We start from the raw sequence: 24012 nt of genomic DNA on the forward strand, positions 1-24012 counted from the left end.
GCTTACAGGGTAATCCGCTTGACGGAGCCACGGAGGAACTTGAAAATCGGTCTGTATGTGAAACTAGTATTGTAGTGAAAACCTTTTGTGGTTTGCAAGTACTGAGAGTATTAGCTAAGGAGATATAAAGCAAAATCAAACATGTGAAAAAAGTGTGATTGAGATACACTAAAATAGTCACTGAGTAGTAAAAAAACGTGCACAAATATGTTGGAAAAAATTCTCCAGGTTTCAAAGCAGGGACCTCCATACCTATATGCCCAAGCCCTTTACCACTCTGCCACTGCTGTCAGTTGCTCAACTCACTAGGTTTGAATACGCTAGAATGATAACTCCTAGATATATCGGTGGAAATTCTATATGTGTTGTATTGAAGTGCTAAGAAATAATGTGTGTTCTATTAGAGTGCTACAAAATTATGAAAATAGCCTCTATCAAGTGTGTAGAGCGGCCAAGTTCAGCCAGTGCAGGCTGGCGACATACTTGTTTTATGGAGCCAGAAAATGCCATTTTAGCATATCTGTAGCTCCATAGTACTTGATTTAACTTTTAAAAAGAAAAAAAGAAAATAGTGCTTGAATGGTATAATTAAAACCATTTCTGCTGTGGAGGCTTCTTACGAGTAGGGAATCTCCCATTCCTAATTTGAGTCGAATCTACCCCAGATTAAAATATATTATCATTGGCATGTGATATTAAAGTAAGTATTGAAATCAATTTTGCTCTTTTCTATGATGTAGACATTCTGTGAAAACAGACATTTGCGGTTTTGTGAAGGTTACCTTTTAAATCCTTAAAATTTTTTGGGAAATGCGTGTTTACACAATGTGGGCATGCATGATGACACTAGGTGGAGTAACTTAATTCTTATAGCCTACAACTACACAGTGACCAAAAGTCTGTTCACTGGGATACTTGGAGAAGGTTAAATGAACACTGTAACTAGAGTGGCTTACTTGTTATGAAGCAATGAACAACAGCGAGTCGTGTCCCCTGTTTCAAAATTCTTGCCATGTGTTTAATTTTGATTGTGGGCTTACTCACATATAGCTTGATAGAAACTTTAAAACGGAAGTTGTTGCAAGGTGATAGGAGCAACCAACATTGAGTTATGGAGCATTTTGTAAAGGTATGTAAGTGTAGGTTATCGCACAAATCCAGGTATCTTCGCTATTTTAGAGACCTGACAATAATCACCGAGGGCAAAGCCCGAGGTGATTATGTGCCATTCCGAAGGTCTCTAAAATAGCGAAGATACCATGGATTTGGGCGATAACCAATTTAGACTATGGCTCGTATGGCTCTGGTCAATGCCAATAGTGGCGGCTTCCTGATCGAATTAGTGTTAAAACAACTTACTGGTAGGCTTCCTTGATGAATACAATCATCTCTATTATCCAGCCATGTTTTCTTCACACTCTAGTGATGATTTCTGATGGCTGTTGTGACTGGAATCCAGCCAAACACGTGACGCATGTGACAAAATTTTTTGTCACTGGTATCTAACCAGTTTAGATACCTACCCGTGGGTATCTATTGATTTTAAATACCTCATTAACGACAAACCTTCAAAGCATACTATGCGTACCATAGTCTAATAGTTTTGCATGTTTCCTTACTGAAAAGTTATTTACATGGCTAGTTTTGACCTTACCATTTGTGACTGGGCCTGCCAAAATAGAGCATGTGGGCACATAAAAATTGCTTACATTTAGTACTTATTAAACATTTAGTTGGCTTTAAAGTACAAGTTACAGAATTGAAAATATTCTATCCCAGTACTGAGATATGAAATGTTATGTGGCAGGGTGTAGCTTGTGCCCACATTTAGCATTAGGGTAAAACCCTAGGTATCACTTTAACTAATCCTTGTTACATCACAAGTAGAATGACATAAATTGTGTAGCCATAGGATGGATGCTTCGAAAGTTACATGCTTTGTACAAGGCATGCATATTTATTAAGTTTCAATACAATTTTCTGGATTATGAAGGTTTATGGGATAAATTACTAATAAATGTGTATAATGTACATTCTATTTGCATGTATTGAAAGCTGGCAACTTGAGATTTGAACAAAGTCCCCTGAATCAAACAATTTATGAAAACAGTAGTGCTACTTTTGTATGTATTGTGAATGGAAGTAAAGACTCAATAAATGTCACTTGGGAGAAAGATAGGATTATGTATACTGAAAACAATGCATCATACAGTGATGGAGTTAGTAATTTAACACTGAACAGAGCTACAGTAGCTGATGGTGGGAAGTATCGGTGTAAAGCTACTAATGTGGATGGAGCCAGTAGTATATCAATTGAAGCAGAGTTAATAAGTTAGTTACTTTGATAAGTAACTATTTAATTTAGTTTCCTGTTTACAGTTCTGCCACAAATCCTCACCAACCCTAATGATGTTACGGTCCTTATTGGCCGGTCAACACAGCTCACTTGTAATGCACTAGGTACTGACATAGTCTACCAGTGGATGAAGGATGGTGTAGTAGTGTCTGGTGCTAACTCAGCCATATTGAACATTACTAACATAGAAGAATCAAATGAGGGAGAGTACAAGTGTGTGGTTAGTAATAAAGGTGGTACGAATGAGTCTGATCCAGCAATTGTTACTGTGTTTGGTAAGAAGTAGCTAACATAACTATTTGTTATGCTATGTATTATGTACCAGGGCCGCCAACAGTCCGGGAACTACCACAACAAGTTCATGTAGTGTTGGGTGAAGAGTTTCAGATCACATGTACTGCTACTAATGATCAGGATGCTCCAAAGAACTTGATGTTCTCCTGGAGGACATCAAATGGTGTTGAATACAACTACACAACAACTGATGAGGATAATAGTCGTACAGCTTCCTCCACTCTTCATATCAGAAATGTTTCAAAAAATGACGAAGGGAAGTATGTCTGTAATGCAAGGAATATTAGAGGTGGAAATAACAACACAATGTTTGCTCTAAATGTTGAAGGTATAATTGGCCTTGATTTCTAGTCATTTTTATTTATATATGGTTGTTTTAATGTTTGTACAGAGCTATCATCACCCCCTACATCATTTAACATTACCCACGTGTATGGTGATTCATTCCACTTGATATGGATTATTCCTACTATGCCTCATGGTAGTATTGACTATTATAATGTAAGTGATTGACTCATAGATTTGTGAAAGCATGGATGCATGTGTATATGATACTGTCTTAATTTTTATATAGGTGTACATTTATAATGTTGACCAACTAGTCCAAGTAGTCAATGTTATCAACTTCACTGGTAACTACACTCTTGACAACCTCAGACCATACACAGAGTACAGTGTATATGTGACAGCAGTCAGGTTGATAGGAATTACTGGTAGACCACTGGAGGGGGAGAAGAGTAGAATAGTCACTGCTCGAACATTAGCTGGAGGTTAGTAAATTTCCATTTGCTGATTGTTGATATTAGGCACTTGTGTTTATGTATTTCTATAGAGCCAATGGTAAATGTACACAGTGTACTAGACCCAGAAAATAGTGTCATCATTAATGCTAATAACTCAGATAACACTAAGTTTGCTATTAGATTGCCAGTGGTTACTGCAGATAATGGACCCTTCAGGTTAGTATTAAACTGTTAGTCAAAAGTTATACGTGCAATGTTATTTCAGTCATCTGTATATTGTGGTTGTCAACAATGTGAATGATCAATCTGGGAGTGTTGCAACCAGACAAGTAAATGATGATGTTACTAAAACACCAACCAAAGAACTTATTGATGCATCCATGTCAACTTCTTCATCAGTTTATGTGGCTGCAGTGGTGAATGCCAGTCAATATGTACCTGGTAACACAATGGGCTACATCCTGGGAGCTGGGGATAATACTACTGATCCTTATGGTCATGTGTTTTATAACAGAGAAGTAGAAGAAGATTTTGAATATTTCTTTCGTGTGTTTTCAGCTGACAGCACACTAGAGGTAAATAGTGTTTGTTTATTTTCAGTGAATAATTTGCTATTTGATATAGAATGAAATTTCATTCACAACTGATTTGCAAAAGCCTTGTAAGTTGCTAGTGTAGTCACTACAGTACCAGATTTTTGACCTCATTTGTGACTCATTAATGGGAATTTCAGTCTATTGGCCAATCCATTCAGCAATAAGCAAATGCATCATTTGAGTTTGTGTTGTGTGTGTGTTGTGTGTGTGTGTGCTTTCTGTGATGATTTTTGTTTATTTGGATATTTACAATGAAAATATTTTCAATAGATGTGTATCACATCAACTAATTTTTTTGCCTATACATATTCTTACAGTTTGTGGTCCCTTTTGTAAAGCCATGCCTATTACATGTGTATTGAGCACCACCATGTTTCAAACAGGGATAACCCTAAAGAGGCTAATTTGAATGTCACGTGCAGCTGTGTAGGACTGTTACAATACTATAACTTTCATATCAAGTTTTATCAACAAATTATAAACAGGTAACTGCAGGAGGATAAAAGTACATCCATATTGTTTGTAGGCAACTAAGGAGCTTCTTCCCTATTGAAGGAAATGTTGAAAACATGCAGCATTCAACTCTTACCATAACCTGCTTACCTTTTTATAAAATGATTAATGATGATGCAATTTTCGCATGCAGCAGGTGCTTCTTCATTGGATTCTCCAAAAATTCTTGCATTTATGAATATGCTTTTTAAATACAACTTTTAAAGTCCCGAGTGTAGTAATAAAACTAAGGTATAAAACTAGTCTGCTAATAGTCCGGCAGCCAGTAGACATAACCTTGTTTTGATGTCCATAGTAGGTTTTTTGGTGGATTAAAGCCACCAATATCAAGGGTAAGTTTACTGGACATCTGTCAGCATTGAGCAATTTTAGATAACAAAGTAGATGTCATTAATTGAAGCAATTGCAATGAAATAGTCTTTAAAAAGTGAATTATAAGAATTGATTAACACAAAATGGCAATGTTATCACTGTTATGTTACTGTTTGTTCATTGTAACATGCAACTGAAGTCTGGCAAGCACAGAACACTGTGCATGCTAGTTTCGCACGGGTACATCCACATCTTGAAGTGTTACATGAGATTTTGCTTGAGCAGGCACATCTGATCATCTGCAAGATCTTACTAGGAGCTAGGAGAGTGTCTGATGGTACTGTAGTTGACTGCAATGACTTCGTACTCTGTTCTTTTATCCACCCATAGTCTGTGGGCTCCAACTTCTGAGGATCAAATTGCAGTGCATTCTTCCAAAGAAGGTTTGCAAATGAGCTGTCCTGACATTCTCGGTAAATGCTTCAGTAGTTGGTGGCAGTGAGGCAAGCTTGGGAACACCGTGTTACTCCAGGCTTCCCAATTTGAGCAGTCCACACACGAACTCTTGCTTCTGACATGGATGTAGCCATTGGCTGTCCATAACATTCAGCTGTGAATTTTGTTGCTTGTGCCATCACATCAGACCAATCTGCTTGAATGTTGCCGATCATATCCACAGACACAACATTTTTTCTTAGCACTTTCAACATTTTTCCTTTCCCTATTCCGTAGCATGCTACCACAATGTCACAGCCAGACAGAGCATGACCAGCCAATAATGATGGAATTATATTGTGATGTTCTCCACAGTAGCTCGTATATCAATTACCTTTCTCTCTTTAATAGGTGATGCCATCACCACTGGTGATTTGTAAGCCTTGTTGCAAGTAATGATGAAGTAGGAGGGCATACACATCTGTATCATCTGCAAGAATAGTCACATGCTTCTGCTCATTGACTGCAACCTGTATGGCTTGCTGGACAATGATATTATCAGCTTCTTCATGAGTAGTTGAAATATCATGTCTTTGTATGACCACACCACAACTGATTTCAATGGGACTCTTCTCTTGGCCAGTTATCATGAGCTTGTGCTTTTCTGTATTATTCTGAAAATATGTATCAATCTGAAGATCTTTGCATATGATATCTATCAATTGCTTTTTGTTTTGTGTGATTGTCAGAGTCACTTTTTGAGAGGGCAAGGGTGATGTGAGACTTAGCTGAAATACTTTACATCTTTCTGCCATTCTGGAGGTTCTCGTCAAAGACTTTGTACTGAAATCTTCATATCTGTCAAAGACTAAATATATGTCACCAGCCTTCAGCTTCTCCTGGATATGATGCTTGAACTTCTTCACAAAATCCATTACTATTGGCTTTTGTGTAGAGGTGGACGATGGCCACTGAGGAATCCAGAGGAGTGCACAACCATCAATTACAGTGCAGGTTGCTTCTGGTGTTGGATATCTAGCTGAAATTTCCACCTTAGTCAGGTTTTTCAACTCTGACTTTGACTTAGAAATTCGCATCTCTCCAGAGTCATTGAAAAGTGCAGTTGGTACAGGTGACAGCTCACATGATATAACTTCACTGATGTTAATATCTCGTGAACTGGCCTGAAGTCCCATCACTCTGGAGTAAATCAGCTCTGTATTGTACACCTTGCTGTCTGCCACCTTGACTGACTTCTTTGTCACTGCCATTATTTCAACCTTCATTGGAATACTGTCATAAAAGCCATCAGGAAGTTTTCTTTCAAACTCCTCCATTTGTCTTGTTCCAATATCAATTGCTTCATCAATGTTCACAGAAGATGAACCAATCATTCTATTCACCACATTGATGATGGTCTGTGGGTGCTGTTCTGGGTCCATTGGATTGATACACATCTCCAACGTCTTTCGAAGACCTTCCCTGTCAGCTTGGTCAGCAGAAATTCTTCCTTGGGCTTCTTCTTTGTGAGCTCTTTGAATAAAATTTGGTCTTTCACTCTCTCTCAAAATTGATAAATCTTCAAGTAGTTGGCCGCATACATGCAGACTAAGTGCCCATGCTTTTAGAGTTTCTGGTTTCAGTGTAATGCCAATTATACCAGATTTCCCATGCCCATACCGCATAAAAGTTGTTTCAATAAACATGTCACTCCACAGACCATTCCATAATCCTGGTACATGCCGCATTACATGAGCACCCTTCATGAAGTGTTCTAGTATGTTAGTTGGCAAGTCCTCCATGCTCCTCAGATAATATAGGCCATATCTGGCATAGTTTACGTGCCTAGATGCAAAAAAGTATGGCATCATGAGTTTCACTGCAAAGAGGCCAATTACCTTCTCATTCTGCCCTTACATACAACATCATTATAAGGGCTGGTTTTATGAACACATCAACCCACATTTTTGAAGTGCGACTTTTGGATGCCAAGTCTTCAAGTACATCAAGACACACGGTAGTGTGTCGTGCGGCCCAAGAAGCCGGCGCGCAACCCCATGAGTATATTGACAGGAAGAAACAAAACGCAATTTTCGCACCTCTGTAGCTCTGTGCTGCCTTGATGAAACAAGACAAATTTTGTTGTGTAGATTCCCTCCAACTTCAGTACTCCACGTTCCAAATTTGAGCAAAATCGCTTCAGGCATTCCTGAGATATGCGACTTCAAAAATTGGCTTAGTTTCTTCAATTTTTTCTTATTTTTCTTCCTCTTTTCGCACACTTACAAAAACTGCTATAAAACGCGAACACGTTATCCGATTGCCTTGAAATTTGGCACACAGAAGGGGGGTATAAAGGCGCATCTCTGTACCAATTTTGGCTGGAATACGATAAACAGGCAAAGTGTTATGAGCGATTATGCACGAAAAATAACACCAATATGTTGTCATGCCTACAGGGTAAACCGCGTATGGGAAGAAGCTGAAAATCGGTGGGTGAATAGGTTAACTATTGAACCTCAAACCTTTTGTGGTTTGAAAGAAATCGAGCTAAAAACCAGGAAGATACAGCGAAAAAATCAACGGTGTGTAACAATTATGCAATCGAGATTAGCTAATTTTTTATTATTTTATTTTATTATTATTATTATTATGCTTGCCACGCCTACCAGATAAACCACTTGGGGTAATGCTTTGAAAATCGCTGTACAGATGGAGTTATCATCTTAGAAAGGCTCTTCAATGGTGTAGAAGAATCAGACTTAAAGCCACGGAGTTATAACACGAAATCCAACTTGGTGTAGCAAGTGCGAGATCGAGATACTCTAATAGAGCAGTCATCCTAATAGAGCAGTCACCCTGAACAGAATTCAAGAGATCAGTTAGAAATAAGTAACCTGTATAGAGATCAGCTACAAACAAATCACCCTGTAGAGAGTTCAGCTACAAACAATTCACCCTGTTCAGACATCAGTTAGAAGAAGTTTTCTTGTAGAGAGTTCAGTTACAAACAAATCACCCTGTTGAAAGATCAGCTAGAAGATGTCACCTTGTAGATAGTTCAGTTACAAAGAAACCACCATGTAGAGAATTCAGCTACAAACTAGTGACCCTGTAGATACATCAGCTAGAAGAAGTTACCTTGTAGAGAGTTCAGCTACAAAGAAACCATTCTGTAAAAAGCTCAGCTGCAAACAAATCACCTATACAGAATTCAGCTACTAACAAATCACCCTGTAGAGAGATCAGCTAGAAGAAGTTACCTTGTAGATAGTTCAGCTACAAACAAATCATTCTGTAGAGAGATCAGCTAGAAGAAGTTACCTTGTAGATAGTTCAGCTACAAACAATTCACCCTGTACAGAGCTCAGTTAAAAGAGGTTTCTTTGTAGAGAGTTCAGCTACAGACAAATCACCCTGTAGAGAGATCAGTTAGAAGAAGTTACCTTGTAGATCGTTCAGCTACAAACAATTCACCCTGTAAAGAGATCAGCTAGAAGAAGTTACCTTGTAGAGAGTTCAGCTACAAAGAAACCATCATGTAGAGAATTCAGCCGCAAACAAATCATGTATAGAGAGTTCAGCTACAAACAAATCTCCCTGTAGAGAGATCAGCTAGAAGAAGTTTCCTTGTAGAGAGTTCTGCTACAAACAAATCACCCTGTAGAAAGATCAGCTAGAAGAAATCACCTTGTAGAGAGTTCAGCTTCAAAGACACAATCATGTGAGAGTTCAGGTACAAACAAATTGTCCTGTAGAGAGATCAGGTAGAAGAAGTTACCTTGTAGAGAGTTCAGCTACAAAGAAATCATCATGTAGATAGTTCAGGTACAAACAAATCACCCTGTAGAAAGATCAGCTATAGAAGAAATCACCTTGTAGAGAGTTCAGCTACAAAGAAACTATCATGTAGAGAGTTCAACTACAAACAAATCACCCTGTAGAAAGATCAGCTATAGAAGAAATCACCTTGTAGAGAGTTCAGCTACAAAGAAACCATAATGTAGAGAGTTCAGCTACAAAGAAACCATAATGTAGAGAGTTCAGCTACAAACAAATCGGCCTGTAGAGAGATCAGCTAGAAGAAATTACCTTGTAGAGAGTTCAACTACAAAGAAACTATCATGTAGAGAGTTCAGCTGCAAACAAATCACCTGTAGAGAGTTAAGCTACAAACAAATCTCCCTGTAGAGAGATCAGCTAGAAGAAGTCACCTTGCAGGGAGTTCAGTTACAAAGAAATAAACCATGTAGAGAGTTCAGCTGCAAACAAATCACCTGTAGAGAGTTCAGCTAGAAACAAGTCACGCTGTAGAGAGATCAGCTAGAAACAAGTCACCTTGTAGAGAGTTCAGCTAGAAGAAGTCACATTGTAGAGCTACAAAGAAACTACCATGTAGAGTTCAGCTGCAAACAAATCACCCTGTAGAGAACTCAGCTACAAACAAATCGCCCTGTAGAAAGATTAGCTAGAAGAAGTCACCTTATAGGGAGTTCAGCTATGAACAGATCACCCTGTAGAGAGTTCAGCTACAAACAAATCACCCTGTAGAGAGTTCAGTTACAAAGAAACCACCATGTAGAGAGTTCAGCTGCAAAAAAAATCAATCACTCTGTTGAGAGTTCAGCTAGAAGAAGTCACCTTGTAGAGAGTTAAGGTGCAAATAAATCACCCTGTAGAGAATTCAGCTACAAACAAATCACCCTGTAGAAAGATCAGCTAGAAGAAGTCACCTTGTAGAGAGTTCAGCTACAAAGAAACCACCATGTAGAGAGTTCAGCTGCAAACAAATCACCTGTAGAGAGTTCAGCTAGAAACAAGTCACCCTGTAGAGAGATCAGCCAAAAACAAGTCACTAGGCTTGTGGGAATTATGCTCAAAATTTTCATCATTATTCTATTCTGAAATTCTTTTAAAAACTTATCATTATGCTTTTTATTATTCCCCAAAATACTCATTATTCCCAAAATTATTCCAAATTTTTGTAACTTTTTCTTCATTTTAGTAATTAAATTGTACAGCAAGACTTTGAAACAATAAAAAGTACTAAATTCAGCTGTGTCAATTCATCTGAAAAGCTTTTTTTGCTAGCAAGATGCTTAGTTACTAGTAGTATGAGTAATAAATTATTCCGCACCAATCGTTCTATTAGAGTAAGTGACTGCTCTATTAGAGTATCTCGATCTTAATTTACTTTTATGCCAATTATGCTCTAAAACTGCATCAAAATGCTGGAATAATGCTTTATTCTATTACCCCATCATTATTCCCAAAATTATTCAGGCATAATTCCCGCATCCCTACAAGTCACTCTGTAGAGAGTTCAGCTAGAAGAAGTCACATTGTAGAGAGTTCAGCTACAAAGAAACTACCACGTAGAGAGTTCAGCTGCAAACAAATTATCCTGTAGAGAGTTCAGCTAGAAGAAGTCTCCTTTTAGAGAGTTCAGCTACAAAGCAACCACCATGTAAAGAGTTCAGCTGCAAAAAACTCAATCACCTTGTAGAAAGATCGGCTAGAAGAAGTTACCTTGTAGAGAGTTCAGCTACAAAGAAACCACCATGTAGAGAGTTCAGCTGCAAACAAATCACCTGTAGAGAGTTCAGCTAGAAACAAGTCACCCTGTAGAGAGATTAGCTAGAAACAAGTCACACTGTAGAGAGTTCAGCTACAAAGAAACCACCATTTAGAGAGTTCAGCTGCAAACAAATCACCCAGTAGAAAGTTCAGCTACGAACAGATCACCCTGTTGAGAGTTCAGTTAGAAACAAGGAATCCTGTAGAGAGATCACCTAGAAGTATCGCCTTGTAGAGAGTTCAGCTACAAACAAATCACCTGTAGAGAGTTCAGCTACAAACAAATCACCCTGTAGAGAGATCAGCTAGAAGAAGTCACATTGTAGAGAGTTCAGCTACAATGAAACTCCCATGTAGAGAGTTCAGCTGCAAACAAATCACCCTGTAGAGAACTCAGCTACAAACAAATATGCAGTGTAAAAAGATCAGCTAGAATAAGTTACCTTGTAGAGAGTTCAGCTACAACGAAACCACCATGTAGAGAGTTCAGCTACAAACAAATCACCTGTAGAGAGTTCAGCTAGAAACAAGTCACCCTGTAGAGAGATTAGCTAGAAACAAGTCACATTGTAGAGAGTTCAGCTACAAAGAAACCACCATTTAGAGAGTTCAGCTGCAAACAAATCACCCAGTAGAAAGTTCAGCTACGAACAGATCACCCTGTTGAGAGTTCAGTTAGAAACAAGGAATCCTGTAGAGAGATCACCTAGAAGTATCGCCTTGTAGAGAGTTCAGCTACAAACAAATCACCCTGTAGAGAGATCAGCTAGAAGAAGTCACCTTGTAGAGAGTTCAGCTATAAAGAAACCACCATGTAGACAATTCAGCTGCAAACAAACACCCTGTAGAGAACTCAGCTACAAACAAATCGCCCTGTAGAAAGATCAGCTAGAAGAAGTTACCTTGTAGGGATTTCAGCTACAAACAAATCACCCTGTAGAGAGTTCAACTACAAAGAAACCATTCTGTAAAGAGCTCAGCTGCAAACAAATCACTTGTACAGAATTCAGCTACAAACAAATCACCCTGTAGAGAGATCAGCTAGAAGAAATTACCTTGTAGATAGTTCAGCTACAAACAAATCACCCTGTAGAAAGATCAGTTAGAAGAAGTTACCTTTTAGAGAGTTCAGCTACAAAGAAACCACCATGTAGAGAGTTCAGCTGCAAAGAAATCACCCTGTAGAAAATTCTGCCAGAAACAAATTGCCTTGTAGAAAGATCAGTTAGAAGAAGTTACCTTTTAGAGAGTTCAGCTACAAAGAAACCATTCTGTAAAGAGCTCAGCTGCAAACAAATCACCTATACAGAATTCAGCTACAAACACATCACCCTGTAGAGAGATCAGCTAGAAGAAGTTACCTTGTAGATCGTTCAGCTACAAACAATTCACCCTGTAGAGAGAGCAATTAGAAGAAGTCACCTTGTAGAGTGTTCAGTTACAAAGAAACCACCATGGAGATTTCTGTAATCAATATCTAATCAAAAACAGCCAAGCTGTAAAAAAAGGTGCGGCCCCCATAAAGGCCATGGTGAAAAAAGATGTGAAATCCAAGGTGGCGGCCAAGAAATGGCTGTGATGGTAGGTTAATGGTTACATTTTAATAACAACAATTCAGGTGAATTTGGTGCCAAGACCAAGCGGCACAAAATTCACCTGAATTGCCGTTATTAAAATGTAACCATTAACCTACCATCACAGCCATTTCTTGGCCGCCACCTTGGATTTCACATCTTTTTTCACCATGGCCTTTATGGGGGCCGCACCTTTTTTTACAGCTTGGCTGTTTTTGATTAGATATCACTTCTTTTTGTATTTGTATACTGCAAAGCCGGCCTATGGCTGGCTTTGGGGCTTTTTTAACCCATGTGTTTTTTTCTTTACTACAGGAAGAAGAAAAGAACTTAAAGAAGAATTTTAGTACTTCAATTATTTTTGATTTTATTAGTAATTATACAAATTATATACATATATTTATTACATGCTCATTATTCCCCACAGGATTTTTTTTGCAGCTGATCTCTCTACTGGGTGACTTGAAATGTAGCTGAACTATATACAGGATGGTTTCTTTGTAGCTGAACTCTCTGTAACAGGTGATTTGTTTGCAGCTAAACTCTCTACATGGTGGTGTCTTTATAGCCGAACTCTCTACATGATGGTTTCCTTGTAGCTGAACTCTCTATAAGCTGACTTCGTCTAGCTGAACTCTCTACAGGATGATTTTTTTGTAGCTGAACTCTCTGCAGGGTGATTTGTTTGCAGCTGAACTCTCTGCATGATGGTTTCTTTGTAGCTGAACTCTCTACAAGGTGACTTCGTCCAGTTGATCTCTCTACGGGGTGATTTGTTTCTAGCTGAACTCTCTACAGGTGATTTGTTTGCAGCTAAACTCTCTACATGGTGGTTTCTTTGTAGCTGAACTCCCTACATGATGGTTTCTTTGTAGCTGAACTCTCTACAAGGTAACTTCTTCTCTACAGGGTGATTTGTTGTAGTTGAATTCTCTACTAGGTGGTTTGTATGAGGCTGAACTCTCTACATGGCGGTTTCTTTGTAGCTGAACTCTCTACAGAGTGATTTGTTTGCAGCTGAACTCTCTACATGATGGTTTCTTTGTAACTGAACACTCTACAAGGTGACTTCTTCTAGCATGATTTTTCTACAGGATGAATTGTTGTAGCTGAACTATCTACAAGGTAATTTCTTCTAGCTGATCTCTATACAGGGTGATTTGTTTGTAGTTGAATTCTGTACAGGTGGTTTCTTTGTAGCTGAACTCTGTACATGATGGTTTCTTTGTAGCTAAACTCTTTACAAGGTGACTTCTTCTAGCTGAACTCTCTACGGGGTAATTTCTTTGTAGCTGAACTCTCTATATGATGGTTTCTTTGTAAATGAACTCTCTACAAGGTGAATTCTTCTACCTGATCTCTCTACAGGGTGATTTGTTTGTAACTGAACTCTGTACAAGTGCGTTTTTGTGGGTGATCTCACTGCAGGTTGATTTGTTTGTAGCTGAACTCACTAAAGGGTGATTTTGCTTGTAGCTGAACTCCTTGCATTGTATCTAGTTTCTAGCTGATCTCTCTACAGGGTGATTTGTTTGTAGCTGATCTCTCTACAAGTTGATTTGTGTGTAGCTGATCTCTCTGCAGGTTGATTAATTTGCAGCCGACCTCTTTACAAGGTAATTTGTTTGTAGCTGAACTGTCTATAAAGTGATTTATTTGTAGCTGATCTCTCTGCAGGTTGATTTGTTTTAGCTGAACTCTTTACAGGGTGATTTACTTGTAGCTGAACTCCTTACATTGTGACTAGCTTCTAGCTCATCTCTCTACAGGGTGATTTGTTTGTAGCTGATCTCTCTACAAGTTGATTTGTGTGTAGCTGATCTTTCTACTGGTTGATTTGTTTGTAGCCGATCTCTCTACAGGGTAATTTGTTTGTAGCTGAACTCTGTACAAGGTACTTTTTTGTAGGTGATCTCACTGCAGGTTGATTTGTTTGTAGCTGAACTCACTAAAGGGTGATTTGCTTGTAGCTGAACTCCTTACATTGTGTCGAGTTTCTAGCTGATCTCTCTACAGAGTGATTTGTTTGTAGCTGAACTCTCTATAAGGTGATTTATTTGTAGCTGAACTCCTTACATTGTGTGTAGTTTCTAGCTGATCTCTCTACAGGGTGATTTGTTTGTAATTGATCTCTCTACAAGTTGATTTGTGTGTAGCTGATCTCTCTGTAGGTTGATTTGTTTGTAGCCGATCTCTCTATAGGGTAATTTGTTTGTAGCTGAACTCTCTATAAGGTGATTTGTTTGTAGTTGATCTCTCTGCAGGTTGATTTGTTTTAGCTGAACTCTCTACAGGCTGATTTGTTTGTAGCCGATCTCTCTACAGGGTAATTTGTTTGTAGCTGAACTCTCTACAAGTTGATTTGTGTGTAGCTGATCTCTCTGCAGGTTGATTTGTTTGTAGCCGATCTCTCTACAGGGCAATTTGTTTGTAGCTGATCTCTCTACAGGGTGATTTTTTTGTAGCTGACCTCTCTTCAGGGTGATTTGTTTCTAGCTGATCTCTCTACAGGGTGATTTTTTGTAGCTGACCTCTCTTCAGGGTGATTTGTTTCTAGCTGATTGCTCTACAGGTTGATTTGTTTGTAGATGAACTCTCTACAGGGTAATTTGCTTGTAGCTGAACTCCTTACTTTGTGTCTAGTTTGTAGCTGATCTCTCTACAGGGTGATTTGTTTGTAGCTGAACTCCTTACATTGTGTGTAGTTTCTAGCTGATCTCTCTACAGGGTGATTTGTTTGTAGCTGATCTCTCTACAAGTTGATTTGTGTGTATATAGCTGATCTCTCTGCAGGTTGATTTGTTTGTAGCCGATCTCTCTACAGGTAATCTGTTTGTAGCTGAACTCTCTATAAGGTGATTTGTTTGTAGGTGATCTCTCTGTAGGTTGATTTGTTTTAGCTGAACTCTCTACAGGGTGATTGCTTGTAGCTGAACTCCTTACATTGTGTCTAGTTTCTAGCTGATGTCTCTACAGGGTGATTTTTTGTAGCTGAACTCTCTTCAGGGTGGTTTGTTTCTAGCTGATCTCTCTACAGGTAGATTTGTGTTGATTTGTTCATTGCTGATCGCTCTAAAGGTAATTGATTTGTTGCAGTTGAACACCCTGCAAAGTGTTTTGTTTGTAGCTGATCACTCTAAAGGGTAATTTGTTTGTAGCTGAACTCTCTCCACAGTGACTTGTGTGTAGCAGAATTCTGTGTAGCTGAATTCTCTAGAGAGTGACTTAATTGTAGCTGAATTCTCTACACAGTGCATGACTTGTTTATAGCTGAACTTTCTTCAGTATGACTTGTAATGTTCTGAATCTCTATAGTGGTATATTTGCTTAACTCTCCACATGGTGACTGTCTTCTTGCTGAACTGTCTATAAGATTAACTGTTTGCAGCTGAACTCCCTACAGAATAACTTGTGATGTAATAAAATTCTATAATGGAGTAAATAAATTAGCCGAATGCTCTATTAGGGTGACTGTTCTATTAGAGTATCTCGATCTCGCATTTGCTACACGGAGTTGGCTTTCGAATCATAACTCAGTGGTTTGTAATCCGATTCTTCTGTACTACTGCAAGGACTTTCTATGAAGATTATTCCAGCTATACACCGATTTTCAGCTCATTGCTCTAAGCGGTTTGCCTAGCAGGTGTGAAAACTAATACTTTTTTATTCATAAAAATCGATCGCGTAATTGTGACACAGGTTGGGTTGTGTCATATCTCCGTGGTCTTTATCTCGATTCCTTTCAAACCACCAAAAGGCACTCCTACGATGGTTACTCCATCTACATAGCAATTTTCAACTCATTCCATGAAGCGGTTTACCCTGTAGGCGTGACAACAAATCGATCTTGTTTTACGCGAATAATCGGTCATAACTCCTGAACCATTCATCAGATTTGTACCAAATTTGATGCTAGGATTCGCCTTTGGACTCCCTTTCTGTGTGCCAAATTTCTAGGCGATCGGAGTACGCGTTTGGGTGTTATAGCAATTTTTGCAAGTGTGCGAAAAGACGAAGAAGAAAAAAAAATGAAGAAAAAAAAACGAAACTTTGGCAGCTCGTATCTCGGAAATGGCTGGAGCGATTTCCTTCAAATTTGGAATGTAGACTCCCTTGGCTGGCGGGCAACTGTGTAGCAAATGTGGTTCCAATCAGATAAATGATCACCGAGATACAAAAATGGGAAAATGACGTTTTCGTTCTTCCTGTCAATATACTCACGGTGTGGCGCGCCGGCTTCTTGGGCCGCACGACACACTACCGTGTGTGTTGATATGTGACCGGATTTGCGAAAAGGGGTCTTCCACAAACATCCAATTCCATAAACGTTGGAGACCATAACTCAGTGTTCAAGTAACATATTAACCTGAAAATTTCACCATGTATTCAGCTATATATAGTGGTGCTCACCACTGCCCAAATTTCAAGGCAATAGCTCTTTCCAATCTGAAGTTATCAATTGTCAAAGTTGGCAAATTGGATGTGTGTGGAAGACCCCTTTTCGCAAATCCGGTCACATATGTATTATACAGCATATATAATTTGTACATTACTGATAAAATATTTAAAGTACATCTACTTCATCTTTTCTTCTTCCTGTAGTAAAGAAAAAAACATAGGTTAAAAAAGTCCCAAAGCTGGCCATAGGCCGGCTTTGGGGTATACAAATACAAAAAGAAATGAAATCTAATCCAAAACAGCCAAGCTGTAAAAAAAGGGTGCGGCCCTCAGAAAGGCTATGGTGAAAAAAGATGTGAAATCCAAGGTGGCGGCCAAGAAATGGCTGTGATGGTAGGTTAATGGTAAAAATTTTAATAATGATAATTTAGGTAAATTTTGTGAAGCGGCACAAAAATTCACCTGAATTGTCGTTATTAAAATTTTTACCATTAACCTACCATCACAGCCATTTCTTGGCCGCCACCTTGGATTTCGCATCTTTTTTCACCATAGCCTTTCTGAGGGCCACACACTTTTTTTACAGCTTGGCTGTTTTGGATTAGATTAATAAAATCATGATGGCCCTTCAGCTGAGTTTTACCAATAACATCTCTAAGCAGCTCCTCAGCAACCATGCGCATAGCTCTCATGTTCATCAGAAATTTCTTTCCTGTTAGCATTTTTTCGACACCTCCAAAGACCGACTTCAAAATTTCTGACAGGCCAGTCTCAGTCATCAATGTTCCAACAGCACCCACAAAACTCATTAGCATATGCATTCCACCCAACCTTAGGATCAGATTTGGAAATAGATCTGGATGTGCCCACTGAACATCCACTGCAACTCTGTAAAGTTGTTGATCAGCTGTGAACACAGTAAAATGTTGCCCAATTTTTTCCGTTGATTGATAGCAGTCATGATAGTATCAGGATGAGCTGGTGGCACATCAATCAATGGCAAATAAGCTGCTTTAGTCTTTGGCTCAGGAGATCTTCCTTGTTCACGACACAAGCGAGTATTGTACCCATTGAATTCTGGACAGTTATTACTCACAATCACATCTTTCAGAAAAGTGAAGTCATGCTCCCTAGCTCTCTGCTGTGACAGAAACTCATGGGTTAGTATTTTCAGTGATGGTACTTGCTTCTTCAGAAACTGAGGTGGAAACTTTGGCTTCTTGGGTCCATTGTACCTGATGATATCAAGCTGATAATCAATTTCTTTTGACATCTCAGTTTTCTTGAGCCGTGGTATGCTGTGTTCCTGATATGTTGAGCTAGCACTAGGCTGGGTTAACAGAACAGCTAACGAATGAGTTAACAATTTACCATTCTGGGATGCTATTTCTGCATCAAACTTATCCACCACAACTTGAACAAGACCATTCTCAACTTTGGAAATGGCTGTTAATGAATCGCAATAGCTCATCATAGGTACAAGTCACTCCAAAATCATTCATCGCCTTCACCAATTCCTTGGAGTCCCGCAAAAGTACAGCCAAGCTGATCTGCAGTTGAGTTGGATGGTTTTTTAATACAGATGTAATGATGTTACCTGCTGGTAGAGTGTGGTCTAATTTTGGCGACAAACTGGAAAGTAGGTTAAGGAGAGTGTCACTAACAAGCTCTGATGTATCGTTATAATCAAGATGTGCTTTATAGCTGTTTTCATCAACACTAATGCATTTCACTTCTTGACAGATCTTTTTCTTCAACTTGGAAACTGCAATATCTATGTCACCATCATCTTCATCTGGAATGATACGTAGAACCTTGGCTGCACCACTTCAAAATGCCAAAATAGTAGCTATTCCTGGATAAGATAGTACTACAAGGTTATCACCAAAGTACTCCAAAAGTCTAGCTACAAGCAAACGGCGAGACAGGTCACTTCCTCCATTATCTACGTATAAAGTGTGCACTTCAACTGAATTCCAGATTTTTGACTGGTCTTCATTTAATACACTTATGATGACCTACAATGAGTTATCTTCATGGCCCTCCTGTTCCATCCTTAGAGCAGCACTTGTGGAATTTGGAGACATAAAAGTCACACGGCAGCTTTTGTGATAGTGTGCATCAGCAGCATGTAAATCACTAACAGCTCCGCACACCCTGACTCTAACTTGAGACGCCCATTCATCATTTCGTTCATCACATTTCTCAAGGAGTTCTTGCTTCAATGACTGTTTATGTCCCATTCTTACAAATTGTGTGCAGATATAAGCTGGCCTCCATCTTGAAGGATTTTTTGGATCCTTTTTAACTAGACATTCTTCTCCACAGTAAATACAGTGCTGCTGAAAGTTAAATTTGGGAACCTCAGACCGTTTTGCTCTTTTGGGGGCAGGTATACTCACATCTGCATCACCAGCATAGCGTTTCACAGCCTTTTGAACTTCATTAGGATGAAGGTACTTTTCTATGCATACTTTATGGGCTTGAAGGATGATACCTGAATTTCTATCAAACTGAGGCTGCAGTTTCTCGTGAATGTTATCCTGGTATAGCTGACTACACCTAATAATGTTCTGAATTCGCTTGGCCTTAATGAGTCCTTTACTTTGTAAGGAATCATTGCATTTAAACTTCCAATCAAAATAGCACTCCCCCTCCATGGCAACTTTTATCTAAAACAAGAGATTTCAACAATAAGTTGCCATGTGCAAGAATACTGTTTTGTACAAGATCTCAAGCCATGCTGGCTTGTTTGTCTTATAAACTAAGCCACATGGTATTTAATCTGCTTTAAATAGAACATGATGTCTTCTGTTTGTAGCAACTAAAAGTACAACCACATACGTAATATTCAACTTACTTGGCTAAGTTTTGATTGTATATCATTCACCAACTGATCTATAGTCAAGCATGCATTCTCATGAACTTGGCTCAGCTTACTGATAGGGACCTTCCAATCAAGTGGGTTTGGCCAAATTTAAGTGATAACATCATCAGGAAGTACCAAAAATTGATAATTAAGATAGATAATTAAGCTAAATAATTTTAACAGCTAGACACTTAAACACTTAAAATAGGATTAATATACATAATTCATATTTTGCAACTATGTAAAATGCTCGATGCTGATGGAGGTCCAGTAAGAAATTTCTTTAAATACATGGTCTTGAGAAGCTAAATTCACAAAAAAAACTACTGTGGACACCAAAAACAAGGTTGTGACAAAAAAGTGGATTTGGCTGCCGGACTATAAGTAATAAAGCTTGTGGTTTTCCATTTGAATAATAATTGAAAGCAGTGCTATGTGGTTTTATTAAATAGTTAAAGGTCAAACAAAGTATAGTACCTATTTACTGAATTCATATGGTATTATGCATTTGATGTGGTAATGTGGCAGATATGCCAAACTGTGTATATAATAGATATAAGCTATATAATATTGGTACTATGTATATACAATAGCGGCCAAATTTTTTTCTTTGCATTTATGTTACGTTTGTAAAAATGCAACATAAAAGAGAATGCAAATGCATCGCTGGAAAATGGAGTATATATCAGTGCAATCTCTGTCAAACTACAACAGTACAATGTATCACTTCATACCTCAGATCAAAGGAACCGCCCAAGCTACATTCACAATACAGCCCACCAGTTAGCAACTTTTCCCAGGCTACATCTGAATATACAACTGGGCAATGATTATATAGACATTAAGGCCAAAACTGATTGTGGGAATCTATTAATACTTGTGTGATTAATATGCACGACTTGGATTTGGCCATGAAAACCACTCAGATGGAAAGCATTTGTTATTCCTGCTACCATATGAGTTGAAAAACATTGGACTGAGCAGCACTATAGCTTATTCAACATGCGTTTCCATACATATTTGAATCTGGGCCACGCCCCATCACTGATAACACAAAATTGCCACTCTACACAAAGTAACCATTCTACAAGCAAGCTTATCCATCTAGACCACTAGTAAACACTCTGTAATTATTCCACAAACAATTCAGTACCACTGATTATACATTGAACTCTATTAATCGAAATTCTCCATAATATCTCTGCGATTTGTCCATTCATCATAACTAAATGTAGCCAGAACGTTCCAGCTGCCGACCCCAATTGAATAATTTAGGCATGTATATAACACATCCAGTGGTTACACTCGTATTAGCTTGGGTGATCGATTACCCATTCTAAAGGCTATTAGCTTGATACAGATCGGAAGTGCTATATAGTAGCAGTAACATGGGACTTTCAGGCTTTAGTTTGATATATTTGCCCTAAGCCCTCAGGTTGTTGAGCATACATATCAGGCAAAGCCCTCATACCTGTGTTACAGCTATTACACGTAGCCTTTGCCATAGATAATAGTAGCCCAGTCTATACGTTTTAGCTAATAGTTGAAGATTAAAATTATTGTGATTATTGTTAATGATCAATTATTATGATCATTGTTAATAATCAAGACATGTGCGGCCCAAGAAGCCAGCATGCAACACCATGAGTATATTGACAGGAAGAAAGAAAACAAGATTTTCATGCATTCGTAACTCCATGCTGCCTTTCTGAAACAGCATGATTTTTGCTGTGGATACACCCGCCAATGTTAGTACTTTACAAACCAAATGACAGCAAAATTGCTTCAAGCATTCCTGAGATATCAGATTTCAAAACTTGCCTGATTTTTTTTCTTTCTTCCTTTTCTTCAACTTTTCACACACTTACAAAATCTACCATAAAGTGCAAATCCAATATCCGATCTCCTTGGAATTTGGCACACAGAAGGGGGGGGGGGGGATAAAGGTGCTTGTTGGTACCAAGTTTGGCTGGAGTACAATAAGCAGCCAAGGAGTTATTAATGATTATTCATGAAAAAGAACACCAATATGTTGTCACACCTACAAGGTAAACCTCTTATGGGAAGAAGCTTAAAATCAGTACGTGGATAGGTTAACTATTGAACCTCAAACCTTTTGTCATTTGAAAGAAATTGAGGCACAGACTACGAAGATAGAATGAAAAATCCAACAGTGTGTAACAATTACATGATCAAGATTAGCTAATTAAATAAAGCGAATACTTGCCACGCCTACCAGACAAACTGCTCAATGGAATGATTTGAAAATCAGTGTACAGATGGATTAATAACTTTAGAAAGGCTCTTCAATAGTTTGGAAGAATCAGATTTAAAGCCACAGAGTTATAACATGAAATCAAACTTGGTATAGCAAGTGCGAGATTGAGATACTCTAATAAAGTAGTCACTCCAATAGAGCAGTCACCCTAAAGAGAAATCTGCTAGAACAAGTAACCCTATGTAGAGATTAACTACAAACAAATCTGTAGAGAGATCAGCTTGATCAAGTCACCCTATAGAGAGAGAGTTCAGGTACATTTCAAGCCACCCTGCAGAGATTTCAGGTTACCCTGTAGAGAAATCAGCTGGAAACAAATCACCTGTAGAGAAATCAGCTTGATCAAGTCACCCTGTAGAGAAAAAGTCACCCTGTAAAGAGATCCACTAGAAACAAGTAACTCTGTACTGAGACCAGTGGAAACAAATCACTATGTAGAGAGATCAGCTGGGAACTGTAGAAAGATCAGCTTGATCAAGTCACTCTGTAGAGAGTTCAACTACATTTCAAGTTACCCTGTAGAGCGTTCAGCTAGGAACAAGTTACCCTGTAGAGAGATTAGCTAGAAATAAGAGTTCAACTACATTTTAAGTCACCCTGTAGAGAGTTCAGCTAGAAACAATGGGAGTTCAGCTACAGTTGAGTTATGTAATAAGTCACTTTACTAATTATGTGATAATCACTCATTTTATTTATACAAATATTTATCAGACAAAAACCTATGTACACATTATTACAATTGCTTCTCTTGTTTACCAATTCCTGTAGCTAGTAAAGAAAAAAAAGCAACTGAGTTAATAGGAAGCACCAAAGCCAACTTATGGCTGGCTTTGTGGCTTGTAATACAAAAAGAAGTGATATCTAATCCAAAACAACTAAGCTGTAAAAAAGGGTGCAGTCTCCAATAAGTCATGGTATAAAAAATGTGAAATCCAAGTTGGTAGCCAAGAAATGGCTGCGATAGTAGGTTAATGGCAAAAGTTTAGTAATGACAATTCAGGTGAATTTTGTGTCAAATCCTAGTGAAACTTGGAGGAGGCAACACAACTTCACCTGAAATGTCTTTATTAAAATATTTGCTATTAATCTACCATCACAGTAATTTCTTGGCTGCCACTTTTGATTTCACAACATTTTTCACCCTTGCCTTTCTGGGGGCCATACTTTTTTACAGTTTGGCTGTTTTGGTTTAGACTATAATTTGCCTAACAACAAGCGTATTATGTTTACAAACCAAAACTACACTTAGCTTGTATAGTGTCTGATGTCGTCTATGTAACTGTTTCTAACTTACCCAGGTGAATAAACATGGCTTACTTTGCCAACAGTAGTGTAGCAAAGAGGATTTCAACCAACTAGCTAATCTACTGGCTGAAGACGAAACACTCCGTTATTATGTGGATAGAAATATATACTGTAGTATAAGATCAGTGTAAAGGAAGCCCCTTTTATGTAGCCGAGTAGCAGCTCAACACACTACTTCACTAAACAACAATATTCACTGATTTCAGTAATTTTGTAGTCATCTAAAACCCACCATTTAAACCCCCACGGCCTCGTCCATGTAATGACTTGGCAGCTTGGGCTCGGACTTATGCTTTCACCGGTTAACTTAATCATTTTGCATCTCATATAAACTCACGGCAGCTAGTATGAATATCCTGAGCAGTACTTGATGGCTAACTCAGCTGCCTTGTAGACTTTAAAGCTCAGTCACAGCATGTTAGTGTATGAATTGCTTATTAAACTTTTGATAAATATATCATACAAATAATTTTGTAATGTAAGCTAGTGTATGTGTGGTAGTTGTCAATCCAGCTTGACCTTGATCACTCAGTAGCTTCTACATTGACTTTCCTGGAGGCGTTCTTGATGAATCTACAAATCATAGGAATGTACAGGTACTTATATGAATGCTCACCTGGTACAAAGATCTTGAATCCTGGGCTTCATTGGTGATTTATTTTGCACCCACCTTTTTCAATACTCCATAAACTAGTAAGCCTATAAGCACTGAAAATGCAATGCAAATGCATTGCTTAGAGAACACAATGTAAATGCAAGTGA

At 38.4% G+C, this 24012-nt stretch overlaps 1 protein-coding gene across 1 annotated transcript in view; it reads left to right on the forward strand.

Annotated features, from left to right (window-relative positions):
• Positions 1 to 24012, forward strand: part of LOC136267014 (receptor-type tyrosine-protein phosphatase S-like) — a 138841-nt gene that overhangs the window by 111127 nt on the left and 3702 nt on the right. The window contains exons 12-19 of the mRNA XM_066062064.1: positions 2056 to 2331; positions 2380 to 2631; positions 2682 to 2978; positions 3042 to 3151; positions 3225 to 3420; positions 3483 to 3609; positions 3659 to 3968; positions 4018 to 4054. Of these exons, the coding sequence (XP_065918136.1) occupies positions 2056 to 2331; positions 2380 to 2631; positions 2682 to 2978; positions 3042 to 3151; positions 3225 to 3420; positions 3483 to 3609; positions 3659 to 3968; positions 4018 to 4054 (1605 nt within the window). The remainder of the gene's footprint in view (positions 1 to 2055; positions 2332 to 2379; positions 2632 to 2681; positions 2979 to 3041; positions 3152 to 3224; positions 3421 to 3482; positions 3610 to 3658; positions 3969 to 4017; positions 4055 to 24012) is intronic.

The sequence above is a fragment of the Dysidea avara genome, chromosome 9 (assembly GCF_963678975.1).
Source record: "Dysidea avara chromosome 9, odDysAvar1.4, whole genome shotgun sequence".
Taxonomy (NCBI): domain Eukaryota; kingdom Metazoa; phylum Porifera; class Demospongiae; order Dictyoceratida; family Dysideidae; genus Dysidea; species Dysidea avara.